Source organism: Arachis stenosperma, chromosome 1, assembly GCF_014773155.1.
Source record: "Arachis stenosperma cultivar V10309 chromosome 1, arast.V10309.gnm1.PFL2, whole genome shotgun sequence".
Lineage (NCBI taxonomy): Eukaryota > Viridiplantae > Streptophyta > Magnoliopsida > Fabales > Fabaceae > Arachis > Arachis stenosperma.
In genome coordinates, this window is record NC_080377.1 from 116,446,971 (window position 1) to 116,461,936 (window position 14,966).

The following is a 14,966-nucleotide window of genomic DNA, read 5'->3' on the forward strand; positions in this document are numbered from 1 at the left end:
GACGCCAGCGAGGAGGGGAGAAGCAGAAATGACGAGGGGAGAAGCGGCGACAACCCAGGGCGAGGAGTAGAGAAGCAGCGACGATCCACGGCAAGAGCAGCAAAGTGGTGACGACCCACGACGACAGAGAGAGCTCGGACAGAGAGAGCGACAGAGAGAGAAGGGAGAGAAAGGTCCGATGATGGGTTTGAGCTTAGAAATGGGATGGTGGGTGGTGGCTGTTCTTCGAATTCGAAGAGAAGAGAGGATTGGGTGGGATTAGGGTTTTCTGCTGGTGTGAGAGAGAGACGGAGAAAGGGGTGGGGTGGGGTGCTATCAATTATCAGCAAGATTCAGAAAACCGGACCGATCATCGAACCGCTCTAGTTCGATTAGTCTAACCATAGTTTTAAGAATCGGACCGGACCGGCCGGTTCGACCAAAAAACCGGTGAACCGGACCCATAACCGGTCCGATTGAGTGATGTAACTGGATAAGGAAGAGAGCCGTTTCGAACCGGGTTGAACCGGCCGGTTTTGATGAAAACCGGAAAACCGGCGGTTTCTGGTTAACCGACCGGTTCGGAAATGTTTTTTTTTTATTCTTTTCCAAACGACGTCGTTTTGGTTTATTTTTAAAAAAAAAAAAAAAAGAAAAGCCCTACGGGCTACCAAACCCCACCCCCACCCCAGTTTCCACTTTCCCCTTTTCCCCCCAACCCTAACGGCGCCTAACCCTATCAGCCCTCCGCCTCACCTCACTCACCCAGCCGCCAGCCGCCCGCCGCCCGCTGCCCGCCGTCATCCTCTTCGTCTCACCGCCGGTCTGAACTCTGAAGGAACCAACTCAACCAAGGAAGTAGGAACAGGACAGAGACAGACCCGCGGCTGTTAATCATCGCCGTCGCCGTTGCCGCGCCGTCGCCGTCGCCCTTGCTGCGCCGTCGAACTCGCCCTTGCTGCGCCGTCGAACTCGCCGTTATCGCGCCGTCGCCCTCGCCCTTGCTGCGCCGTCGATCTCGCCCTTGCTGCGCCGTCGAACTCGCCGTTGTCGCGCCGTCGCCCTCGCCCTTGCTGCGCCGTCGATCTCGCCCGTTTCTGCGCCGTCGAACTCGCCGTTTCTGCGCCGTCGCCCTCGCCCTTGCTGCGCCGTCGAACTCGCCGTTGCCTCGCCCTTCTGCTCTGTGACTCTGTCAAACAGGTTAGCTCCAGTTCTGTAATCTGCTTCTGCTCTGTTCTGCACTTGAAGTTTAATGATTGTTCTGTGAAATGCATTACACCCGCTCTGTTCTGCATTGGTATGACTGCAGTTTATGAAATATAACGTTGTTACTTCTCATATATTGGTATTTTTTTTTCATTTTATTGGCTGAAAATAGCATAAAAACAGGTTTTTAGTACATCAAATATGATTTGGACATGTTAGGATTTTAAACTATTTTTAAAAACCAAAAAATCCGAACCAAAACCAATCCAATTAAATTCGGTACGATAGGATCAGATGGTTTTTCCTATCAAAACCGAGCCAATTCGCATCACAAATACCCCTGGTTCCTGCCATCTGCTCCAATCTGCTATTTCCGCTGTCTCTCTAAGCTGTTTTCGCTTAGTCTTCTACATCTCCACACTTCAATTTCAGATCCCCAACAACCGCCGCAAAATGACTCGCCAAGGAGCTTATAAAGAAAGCGATGACATGCTCATTGATGAACCAAAACTGCCTCAGCAAGGCCAAATCGCGGCCCTTCCTAATGAGTTCAACCCCAGTTATCTGAAAATATATTACAGTAACTTAATTTCTCTTCCTATTTCATTATTCCTAAAATTTCATAATAATTATATAATTATGCTTATTCATTGATATTTTGGACCTCAGGTAAGCTGTTTCCTCATGCTGATTTATATAGATGGATGTCATATGGCAACGGTAAGCTTAAATTCCATTCTACCAGTCTATTGTCATAATCTTTTCTTTTAATCTTTTTTATATTTTTGTTTTTGTATTTGTAGATGGGAAGCATCCTGCTTGTGATTCATCTTACTTGGGACGAAGGGAATTCTCGTACACCCTAGATAACGATATATTTGTGCGCTACAATACCTTCAATAGTGCCACCGAACTTGAAAACTCCATCAAAGACAAGTGCCCATTAAAGATAGATATTGGACCCATCTACAACCTCAACGTAAGATATGAAAGCTTGTTTCTTTTAATTCTCTCTTAATCCTGAAGGATATTGATGCATATATTTTTGAATTCACTAAATAGTCTGTGTTAAGATTCATGGTTATTCAGTGGAAATAATAGAGTAACTACTAACTAGACAAAAGAGAGAAAGATGATATTACTGATTGTGTGAATTGTTGGGTGTTGTGACCAGAGAAATAAGCAACATATAGGGGAGTAATAAATATAGCACACCAACTCATAAATACCCCACCTAAAATCTGTAATGTAGGATACTTTTGGAAGAATTCTGATGTCTATTTTAAATGTATTACAGCCTGCACATAGGAATGCTTATGCTGGAGATAATGTTCTCACTCCGGTTGAGAGGGAGCTGATTTTTGATATAGTAAGAAGCTCTTCAAATTAAAATGTACTTGTGAGTTTTTCTACTTCTTTGTGGGATTCTTAACATTTGTTGGTTAATTATCATGTGTAGGATATGTCAGATTATGATGATGTTAGATACTGCTGCTCAGGTGCTGATGTTTGTCTCAATTGCTGGCCATTAATGACTGTAGCTGTCAAAGTAATAGATACTTCCTTAAGAGGTAATTTTGTGCATTTTATACATACTGTGAAAGACTGAAAGCTAGCGTAGAATTTGTGATTTATACATTGTTTGAAATGAAAGTGCGAGACTAAAGTTGTCTCTTTGGCCTTTACTAACATTTACTTGTGTATACTACTATTGTATATCCCTCTATTGTCTATGCACCATTCTTTGTGCTGTCAGATAGGGGTGTTCAAGACCCAGCTCGACCTGAAACCCGGCCCAGACCCGAGGCATATTTTGTTGGGTTTGCTTTTTTTTACCCAGTGCTATATTAGGGCAGGTTCCAGGTCTAACTAAACTCGGCCTGGCCTGACCGATGTGCACCCCTACTGTCAGATAGTTATTTGGAAGTAATGTCTTCTGATGCACTCAAGCTTAATTATTGTGTTGATTTATTCTTTCAGATGACTTTGGGTTTAGACATATTCTCTGGGTATATAGTGGTCGGCGTGGTGTACATTGTTGGGTCTGTGATAGAAAGGCAAGACGGTGAGGCCATGAGACACTATATAGTTAAAACTTGTTTTTGGTTTGGTTTGGCTACTAAGGGCCATAAACATATTTTCAAATGTTACCATTACACTTACAGGTTGACTAATGAGCAGAGAGCAGCAGTTGCGGACTATTTTCGTGTCTACAAGGTATGATAGTTTTGTACTAATAATCTAGTTTACGAGTCATGTATTAAGTATATCTTTGATTTATATTCTTTCCAGGGAAATGAAAATAACTATAAGAAGGTTTCCTTGATGGGTCAAGTTCTGCATCCCTTTCTGGCGTAAGTTCGATAGTGAATAACTGACCTTCCTAGCTAAATCCATAATTCAATGTCCTGAATAACATTTCATATCTGTAGGAGATCATATACTGAAGTTCTCAAGGAATATTTTGAGACAAAACTGCTTACAAGTCAAAATTTACTTTCTAGCGAGGAGAGATATGAAAAGATCCTAGAGATGATTCCTGATCAATGTATTTTTCTCCTATCACTGTATGATGATGCTTGTGGATTTCCTGCTATCATCTGGCATATAATGAGTAAATTGTATTTGCAGCTATTGCTTCTGAACTTCGAGGAAAGTGGCAAGAAAGTAGGCGGTCTTCTAGTGCAAAAGAAGACATTAATATTGTTCGATGGGAGCAACTTAAACAGTTGCTGCAAAAACATAAGGTATGGAAGTCTCATTTGTATTGAGGCATGCTGTTTTTTGGGAGCAATTGGTTAATGGCATCAAATATGTGCAGCTATGACTTTCTTAAGTAATTAGATGCTTCATTGTACAAACTAGATACTAACTGATATTTTTATTGTTGTTGTTGTTTTCCTTTGCGTTTTCATAGGCACAAGGGGTGCGTAGGTGTGTTGAAGAGATTGTGTTCACCTATACATTTCCTAGGCTTGATATGGAGGTTCGTCTAATATTTGGCATTCTTTCCCCATGTATTCTTGTTGATGGTTTTCATATTGGCTTCGAACTTATGCATTCATATTTATTCCTCAGTCCTCATAACACAATTTTCTTACTTATTGGCTGGACGTATTATATTTTAGGTTTCTAAACATATGAACCATTTGCTCAAAGCACCCTTCTGTGTGCACCCAAAAACAGGTATGTTTTCCATATCAACTTTTTCTTGATAGCAAGTTGTTGATTTAAGTGTCTATTGACTCTTAAGTCATATTTTTGTTGTTAATTTGTAATTGCTATGAGAATATTAAAAGAGAAAATTTATCCTCCTTTGTTTCGGGTTAGATAGTGCATCGTCCCTATGAAAATAGGGATAAGTGTGTTAGTTAGTTAGGGCTTATAACATGCCATGGCTATTTCTTCCTTGTAGGCCGTGTTTGTGTCCCCATCAACCCAAATAATTGTGAAGAATTTGATCCCACGACGGTGCCAACCCTTATCCAGGTACAACTACAATGACTATCTTCTTACTTAACTAAAATATGCACACTATAATGGTTATCTTCATCCTTCTGGAAAGGAGGGTTGGATTTATTTTGCCAACTATTTGCCAAACTTGAAATATGAGGAGTATTCTATAAATAGTTGAATACTTGGGAATTGCTGCACTTTAATGTTGTCTCTTCTGGTCCCACCCTTTACTAATGCAATTTACCATGTGGAAGTGGTTGAACTGAAAAAAATGCTTGAACTTATTCACATTACTGATTACTCCATTTGGATGATGTATGTTTAATATTTGTGAAAATTTTAAAATTGCAGCTTTTGGAAGAGCTGAATAGGGAGGGCTTGAGGTCTGATGTTGAAGGAGGTTTGTTTGATACTCTGACAATACTTAGGTTTCTCTGGTAGAATTTTTGCATGTCATGGCAATAATTAGTTTTCCATGCATATAATTATTGTTCTATTTTTACATCTTGTTCAAGAATCAAGATTTTCCCAACTAATGGCTTTCGTCACCTTGACTTATGGCAGAATGGAATAAAACTTCACTTGCAAATGCCATCAAGCTCTTTAGGTCATCCTTCCTTCAGCCATTACTGAAAATTTGCAAGGTTTGAATCAGTTCTTCATTCTCTATTAAGTATTACCTATTTCTAGCTTGACAACAATGTGGCACGTTTTAAAATGCTTTTGGAATGTCTGCAAAAATGAGAGAGGAAACGCAAGTTGCATTTTGTTTCTTGTGCATTGCTAACTGTGAAATAATATTCAGGAGGAAATGGAAAGCTCCTATAATGCGAAACTACAGCAGTCGAAGAATCTCCTTAGTTGGTAGTCTCACTTCCATGATTGGCCATGTTCCTTTTGGAAGCCCATTTGAATTTAAATGGGGGTCAAGTCATTCTTGAGAACATGTAAGCTATAACACAAGCATTGATAAATTATGTATAGTCGTTGAATTTCGATATTATTATTTTAGGCTTCATCGGATAGGAGTTAGTTTGGGATTGTATTTGGATGCTTCATCATAAGGACGTATGAAAGGGAAGGGAGATTCTGGGTTTCAGGTCTATGTAATGTAATGCATAACTCAATTACAAGTTATAACATAGATGCGTGCGTGAGATACTAGTTCCATTTACAAGTTATAACTTATAACACAGATGCTTACATGAACTACTAGTTTCTTTTTCACCATAGTATATGACCTGTAAATGGGTCCTAGACATGCTTTACTATCATCTTAAACTCGAATGAATGATTTATGATGTAGGATTTTGGAAGAATGCGCCATATGCTATATGGATTATTATTTTGTATAGACATTTAACCTAATTTATATGTGGGAAGTGTTGGATTAAAGACCACACTAATTGCAACAGAAAATAGCTGTTAAAAAAATTTATAAAAATTTTAGATATTAAAAATTGGGATTTTTTTATTTAAATTAGGAAAAACAACAATTTGTATCCATGAACTTTACGAACGCTGACAAAAGTATCCATTAAAGAAGGAAACTAACGTTGTATCCATCAAAGATGGATTCCGTACAATAAAAGTACCCAAATTTTGAATTTATGTTGACTTTTTAATAAAATTTTAAAATTACTCTCATCCTTTATCTTCAACCCCTCCTCTCTTTTTTTCCAAATCTCAAAACACCTTCATTGTCATTACCTTAACCACCTTTTATTCTCTACTACTCTACTAACCACTACTGTTGCCATTTTTCTCTCTTGTGCCATCCTGGCGTTAAACGCTCAGAATGGTATACATTCTGGCGTTTAACGCCCAAAACTCACCCCTTTTGGGCGTTAAACGCCCAGCCAGGCACCCTCGCTGGCGTTTAAACGCCAGTTTTCCTTTTTCACTGGGCGTTTTGAACGCCCAGCTTTTTTTTCTGTGTAATTCCTCTGCTGTATGTTCTGAATCTTCAATTCTCTGTATTATTGACTTGAAAAGACACAAATTAAAAATTTTTGGATTTTTAATGATGAGGAATAATCAAAATGCAACTAAAATCAAATAAACAATGCATGCAAGACACCAAACTTAGAAGTTTGTATACTATTGACACTAACAAATTGAAAATGCATGTGAGAAACAACAAAACACTCAAGGCAATAGAATGTAAAGATCAGAACAGGAAAATTATCAAGAACAACTTGAAGATCAATTAAGACACATGAATGAATTCGAAAAATGCAAGAAGAACAGAAACATGCAATTGACACCAAACTTAAAATGAGACACTAGACTCAAACAAGAAATATTTTTGGTTTTTTTTTTTTTATTTTGTAATTTTTTTGGTTTTTTCGAAAATTATGTGGAAAAAGAAAATAAAGATATCAAAATTCTTAATGAGAATTCCAGGAATCATGCAATGTTAGTCTAAAGCTTCAGTCTAAAGAAATTAGACATGGCTAGCCAAGTTTCAGCAGGACATTACATTCAAGAGCTAAATTGATGAGAATCAATTAGCTTTGGTGATGATAAGAACATCACCTTGAAACACTAGAATTCATTCTTAAAAATTCTGAAGAAAAATACCTAAGCTAAGCAACAAGATGAACCGTCAGTTGTCCAAACTCAAACAATCCCCGGCAACGGCGCCAAAAACTTGGTGCACGAAATTGTGATCATCAATGGCGCCATCAACATGGTACGCTCAATTGCAATCTCAACTCTTTATCACAACTTCGCACAACTAACCAGCAAGAGCACTGGGTCGTCCAAGTAATAAACCTTACGCGAGTAAGGGTCGATCCCACGGAGATTGTTGGTATGAAGCAAGCTATGGTCATCTTGTAAATCTCAGTCAGGCGGATTCAAATGGTTATGGATGATTTATGAATAAAGCATAAAATAAAGATAGAGATACTTATGTAGTTCATTGGTGAGAATTTCAGATAAGCGTATGGAGATGCTTTGTCCCTTCCGTCTCTCTGCTTTCCTACTGTCTTCATCCAATCCTTCTTACTCCTTTCCATGGCAAGCTGTATGTTGGGCATCACCGTTGTCAATGGCTACAGTCCCGTCCTCTCAGTGAAAATGTTCAACGCGCTCTGTCACAGCACGGCTATTCAGCTGTCGGTTCTCGATCATGTCGGAATAGAATCCAGTGATTCTTTTGCGTCTGTCACTAACGCCCCACAATCGCGAGTTTGAAGCTCGTCACAGTCATTCAATCCTTGAATCCTACTCGGAATACCACAGACAAAGTTTAGACTTTCCGGATTCTCAAGAATGCCGCCATCAATTCTAGCTTATACCACGAAGATTCTGATTAAAGAATCCAAGAGATAAACATTCAAGCCTTGTTTGCATGTAGAACGGAGGTGGTTGTCAGGCACGCGTTCATAAGTGAGAATGATGATGAGCGTCACATAATCATCACATTCATCAAGTTCTTGGGTGCGAATGAATATCTTAGAATAAGAATAAGCTGAATTGAATAAAAGAACAATAGTAATTGCATTAATACTCGAGGTACAGCAGAGCTCCACACCTTAATCTATGGTGTGTAGAAACTCCACCGTTGAAAATACATAAGTGATAATGTTGATCATTGGCTTCGGCCCCAGAGAGGGAACCAGAAGAACCAAGATCTGATCTAAGATCTAAAGTGATCAAAGGATGAAAATACAATAGCAAAAGGTCCTATTTGAAGAGAACTAGTAACTTAGGGTTTACAAAGATGAGTAAATGACATAAAAATCCACTTCCGGGCCCACTTGGTGTGTGCTTGGGCTGAGCATTGAAGCTTTCATGTGTAGAGATTTTTCTTGGAGTTAAATGCCAGCTTTTGTGCCAGTTTGGGCGTTTAACTCCCATTCTTGTGCCAGTTCCGGCGTTAAACATCGGGCAGTTTTGAGCTAATTTGGAACGCCGGTTTGGGCCATCAAATCTTGGGTAAAGTATGGACTATTATACATTGCTGGAAAGCACAGGATGTCTACTTTCCAACGTAATTGAGAGCGCGCCAATTGGGCTTCTGTAGCTCCAGAAAATCCACTTCGAGTGCAGGGAGGTCAGAATCCAATAGCATCTGCAGTCCTTTTCAGCCTCTGAATCAGATTTTTGCTCAGGTCCCTCAATTTCAGCTAGAAAATACCTGAAATCACAGAAAAACACAAACTCATAGTAAAGTCCAAAAAAGTGAATTTTAACTAAAAACTAATAAAAATATAATAAAAACTAACTAAAACATACTAAAAACATACTAAAAATAATGCCAAAAAGCGTATAAATTATCCGCTCATCAAATACTTTCGTGTCCATGCATATATATGTGTGTGCGCGCATGTTTTTTTATTTCTTGGCAAAGGATTTGGTCGCCCTCTCTAAGACATGGCTATCAACGACCCTTTCCAAAAATAATTATGATTTGAACCTCATTTTTTATCTAAGTTGCAAAAGTCTAATTGATTTGGAAAAGTATAGGTAGACAATGAAAATAATAAATAATGTGAACAATAGATATATCGGATGTTCATTTTATTAGGTGTGCAGATGGTTATTCTAATATTAAGATTTAGGTGGATAATTTGGAGGTGTAGTGTGCTTTGATTTGATTGGTGGTTGTTCGTGTTGTTCAAAAAGGTTATTGATTACTGTTCTAGGACTTACCTAGAATCGGATGATTTGGCTCAACTGAGAGACCCAAACGTTAGAAGAGGGTGGTCTCCGAGCTGTTATTGCTTGAGGAGCCTTCGTCCGAGTTGTATGTTTTGAGGAATAGGGGGTGGTACCTGCAGAGACACTCCGATGCCTAAGTCAGCAAAGGGTAAAGCAAGTTTAAGTGTATTGGAACTTAGTTTTACCTGAGTGTGTCAGTATATTTATAGATGATGAACCAATAACCACCGTTAAAGTAGTTCCACTTCTAATGATGGATAACCGTCCCTTTATCTTAGGATTGTTGAGATATCTCTTCTAGAAGTGGGTGAGAAATTTGAGGAGGCAGATATTTATTTGAATCTGCCAGCACGTGTAGCACGTATCGAATCTGACCTAATCCGACCTTTTCAGGAAGTCGGACGGATTAGTAAGGGTCAATCCTTTAGATTGGATCTTATTAGCTTAATTGGGCCTAGCCATTGCATTATGTTAGAATATGAATAATTACCTAGCATAACCCGATTGATTTTTTTAACCCAATCCTAGTTCTCACTCTCCCAAATTGCAGACAGAACAACCTACAATGGTCCCCATTTTCTTCTTCCTCTGCCACTACCTAACCCTTTGTGCTCCTAATTTCAAAGACAATTAAATTCATTCCATCCGTCTAGTGTTGTGCTCTATACCATCAATTTGGAACTTTATTGTTCTCTCAATTTGGAATTTTATTGTTCACCTCCTTCCTTTCACCTTGGCCCAGTCAAGTCAATGTCAACACGTGTCAGGTGCGATGGCCCAATTGTTTTTTCCTTCTTCACGTTTTCTTAGCCTCTGGTTTTTTTTTTTATTTTCTGTGGTACAGATTGGTGGTAAATGTAATGTAGTGTTATAGTTTTGCTAAACAACACAAATGAAAACTTCCACCGTGGGATGATGGAAAAAAATTAGGCCCCCGAAAATCTTGGGTGAGCTTGAAATATACAGTGATGCGTCAACATATATACTTAAAATAACAGTTTTAGTAGATAACAAACCGATAAACATACAAACATAGTAAGGGCAAAATATTGATCCTTGGTGAACGGTGGACCAATATTTTGTTGGTGAAGCACGTCATCAACATAAAATTGGAACAGGAGCGAGAGTTCAACTCTGTTTGTCTGAGTCTCTCTAACGACAATGCAAGATTCCACGTCATGCCATGACAGCCTCTGACCCAATGGATAAGAGCTCCAATCACCTACATTGACCTCTCACATTTCTTTTCTATTAATACCTTCCGCTTTTAGATCCCATTTTGGATTTGTAGCGCCTTTCATTTTATCTAATATGACCTTCGAGTTCTCAACGAGAAAACCCACTATTTTAGGATTTAATCTCAATTCTCAAGTCTCAAAATTCCCGTGTCTTAAGGATTTTTTTATTGATTATGGCTGTTGCTGGGGTTATTGGTGGTAATTCATGGTCATGGATGCAATTAAGATGTCAAGAAAGAAAACAGAAAAGACTTGAGATTTGTTGCTCCTCATCATCTTCTTCTTTGACTGATTGTTACAAAACCTTAAGAGTCCAACCCGGTGCGTCTCAATCCGAGGTTAAGAAGGCTTTTAGACAGCTTGCACGGCAGGTTTCATCCCCGGTCTCCTTAATTAATTAATTAATTAATATTTCAAAATTCAATCGATTGGAAGTGTTACACAGTCAATTGAGTTGTGCTATAGAATACGAGTTTTTTCTTATTGCGAATCAATGAGTGTTTTATCCCTTGATTTGTAAAAATTAGGAAAATCGTATTTGTTGGTAATCAATCAATTGAATTTTGTACGGTAAAATGGGTTTTTTTTTTCAAGATTCGATTGATTGAAAGTCACATAGTTGTTCTTAAGAGAATTAATGAAAAAAGACAAAGATTTTCCTCACCACAACTAATAACATAAAAAAAACATAGGAATTAAAGATGAAGAGCATGAAAACTAATAGCATAAAAAAGATAAGAATTAAAGATGAAGAGCATGGAAATAATTCTATTGATGTTGTATAATATGAATGGGACTAGGAGAGGCTCTAAAAATTTTGATCATGTTGTCAAAAAAAGACTTCTAATCGATTGAATTTTGAGAAAACATATATTGTCGTGCGAAATTCAATTGATTGTATTACACTTCTAATGGATTGAATTTTGAAAAAATATTGTCGTGCAAAATTTAATAGATTGTATTATACTTCCAATCAATTGAATTACCAACAAATACGATTTTTCTAGCTTTTACGGATCAAGGAATAAAACACTCATTGATATTGCCAAAATATTTATAGAAATCACAATTAATAAAAGATCTATTTCATTGTTATTTTGTTTCTAATTGTTAATAAATATGATAAATGAATAATAATTTATAAAATAAAAGATAAATTTTATAATTAAATAATATATAAAAAATTAATTTATAATTAAAATGAAATAAAAATGATTTGATAATTATTAAAAAATTTAAAAAATATATTTTATTATTAAAATTATTTAATAATTTAAATGTTATGGACTATTGAATCTTTTGCCATGAAAGTTAACCGAACAAACCAATTTAAAGCTTGCTTGTCCTATACGTTTTTTTTTTTCCACGTAATAACTCACAAACCAAAAGTCTAAAAAGAAAATGCTGTAATTCTATGTAGCTTGTTTAGCTAGTTAATTAAAAAGCTACTCCTTCAATTTACTTAATTCCCTTGAATATTCTATCTAGGCCACGTCTCTGGTGGCTCCATTTAAGGTAACTATTGGTGGCTATATGTTGACTCTTTAATTGAGAGTTGACATGTGATATTATTTATTAGAGTGATTAAATGAGATATAAAAATGGTTAAGCATGATATTGTGGTAATTTCGATATATTAATCTATGGTCGTTTGAAAATTTATTATATCTTACTAATTTTACAATCAAAATATATTATATGTTGTTTTTAATTATAATTAAAATTAAATTATTTTTTTAAATTAAAAAATTTTCACATCTTTCTTATTAATTTTACAATTAAAATATTATAATTAAAATTAAATCTTTTCTTTTAAAATTAAAGAATTTTTTTCTTTACTAATTTTACAACTAAAATGTGTCATATATTATTTCCTCATTGCAATTGAAATCAAAATTTTCTCTCCAAAATTAAAGAATTTTTCCTTCCTTTTTCTTCCTTTTTTTATCTCTCTCATTCCTTCAACTACTTTATCTATATCATTATCAATGACTAATTACGAATTTGACAATCAAAATATGCAATATGATATTTTTTAATTGCATTAAAATTAAAATTAAAATATTAAAATTAAAATTGAAATATACTTATATTATGTATCATATATTACTATCTCATATATTACTATCTAATTTAATAACCAAATGTGTCACATGATACCCTCTTACTAAAATTGAGAGAAAATATTTTCCTTCAAAATTAATAAACCTCCTTCCTAAATTTTCTCATCTACCTCTCTATTTTTCTATTCCTCCCTACCATTTTCACTCTATATATAATTTATATTTTATATTAATAACAAAATATGTCATCCGATATTTTTATTATAATTAAAATAAAAAATTTTCTTCTAAAATTAACAAACTCTCGCTCTTATTCTTCATTTTTATCTTTCTCTCTATTTTCTCTCATTCTCAATTTGTTCTACTTTTCTGTTCTATAGAAAATAAAATTAACAAAATAATATAATTCAAATAAAAAATATTATTATTATATACATATTTTTTAGGTTTTTATTTAGTTTTAAATTTTTATCGCTTATTTTTTTAATTTATATTTTTATTTCTCTTATTTCAAATATTTATTACGAAAAATACTGATGTTATAATTAAAAATTTGAATCAAGATTCAATTGTTTAAAAAAAATTAATTTTAAGTTAATTTTATAACTATCAATATAATTTTTTTATACTAATATCTAATTATATTTTTATATACATAGAAAAAATATTATTTTTAAATAATAAGTATAAAAATTAATTATTTCTATTTATACAATAAATTCAACACTTAATTAAATATAAAAATATACATGATAAATTATTTTAAATTTTAGATAATAAATATTAAAATTAATTATTAATAAAATATTATACTTTTTCATATAAAAATAATAACTAAAAATTGACGAAAATCAACACATTAATTATAAAAAAAAAGAATTAACACATTTATCCAGTTCAATTAATAGATTTACTTCAGTTTAATAGAATCATAAATACGGTCAATAAAATAATACTTCTCGAGATGTCAAATTCATAAAAATTACACACTAGCCATCATAGCCACCACACTAGAGTAGCCACCATAGACAGCACCATCTATCTATAGTCACAGCATACTCTGACAATAATGAACTTGTGTTACTTATTAGCTTGTGCACTAATAACATATCAAATGATACATGATAATGTATAAATGAAATGACGAATTCAGGAGAGTGATTGGGATTAGAATTAAAAAGGATTTCGGTTGAAGTTTTAACTTTTAGGGATTAACTGAATTGAAGGAGGGGATATATAAAGTATTTAGGCCACTTAGTAGGTTCTATAATACAATGTAATATATATATATATATAGTATAGGCAACTTCTATAGAGTATGTATCCTTATAAGTTACGATATACGGATACTAACACAAACACGAGACACGATACGACATACGATATGTGGATACACGAATTTTAAAATTTTATAAGACACATGGATACGATATATATATATATATATATATATATATATATATATATATATATATATATATATATATATAATATTTTTTAAATAAATTATAATAATATTTTGATATTTTATTGGTATTAAAATATAAAATATTAAAAGTATTTAAAATTTTTTATTTTAATGAAAATATATATTATTTCTAAACTCATTTCAAGAATACATATTTTTAGACCATTCGGTCCAAGAATACTCTCAAGTAGGGGTGGCAAGCGGGGGTAGTCTGCTCCGCCCCGCCTAAGACTAGCAATATATACCCTATCCGCTGGTATCCAACCCGAACCAACCCGTTCGGGTAGGGTTGTCTACCCTACCCGCTGCGGGTAGGATAGGATAGGGTACGAATTTATCTGCGGGTAGAGTAGGGTACGGGTTTAGGGTATACCCTACCCTACCCGCACCCTAATATATATATATATATAAGTTATGTATGTAGTGAAGAAAGTGAGTGTTGAACTCACAATCTTTCTCTTATAAAAACTTGAAATAACCACTAAACTAGTTGATGATCATATTATTTATAATTTTATGTTAGATTTCTTTAAGATTTTATTGTTTTTAATTTTACTTTGAACTTAGTTTTTTATTTTCTATTTTATTAATATGTATAAAATTTGGAATGGTTGAATTTTATATTTGCTTAATTTTTTTTATTTTTCTGCGGGTAGGGTAGGGTTTAGAACTTTAGGATGCGGGTATGGTTAGGGTTGAGAGATTCTCAACCCGTGGATAGGATAGGGTAGAGTTTTAAGAAAGTTTTCAACCCGCGAGTAGGGTTATGGTAGAGTCCAAACCCTATCCATTGCCAGCCCTAGCCCTGCCCCGTCAAAAACTTGCCCTTTGGCGGGCTGGCCCGACCCCCCCCCCCCCCCCCCGCGCCGCGTGCGCGCGCCTAAT

The 14,966-nt window shown here is 35.3% G+C and overlaps 1 protein-coding gene across 1 annotated transcript; it reads left to right on the top strand.

Annotated features, from left to right (window-relative positions):
• The first annotated feature begins 952 nt into the window (after window positions 1–952).
• Window positions 953–5,811, top strand: LOC130940781 (uncharacterized). Its single transcript, XM_057869025.1, has 17 exons — window positions 953–1,179; window positions 1,618–1,765; window positions 1,855–1,905; window positions 1,989–2,164; window positions 2,483–2,554; window positions 2,645–2,756; window positions 3,166–3,250; window positions 3,351–3,402; window positions 3,478–3,539; window positions 3,618–3,733; window positions 3,817–3,932; window positions 4,103–4,171; window positions 4,314–4,371; window positions 4,601–4,674; window positions 4,993–5,041; window positions 5,206–5,285; window positions 5,447–5,811. Exons 2-17 carry the CDS (start codon window positions 1,639–1,641, stop codon window positions 5,507–5,509), a joined length of 1,362 nt encoding a protein of 453 aa, XP_057725008.1. The 5' UTR covers window positions 953–1,179; window positions 1,618–1,638; the 3' UTR covers window positions 5,510–5,811.
• Window positions 5,812–14,966: the final 9,155 nt, after the last annotated feature.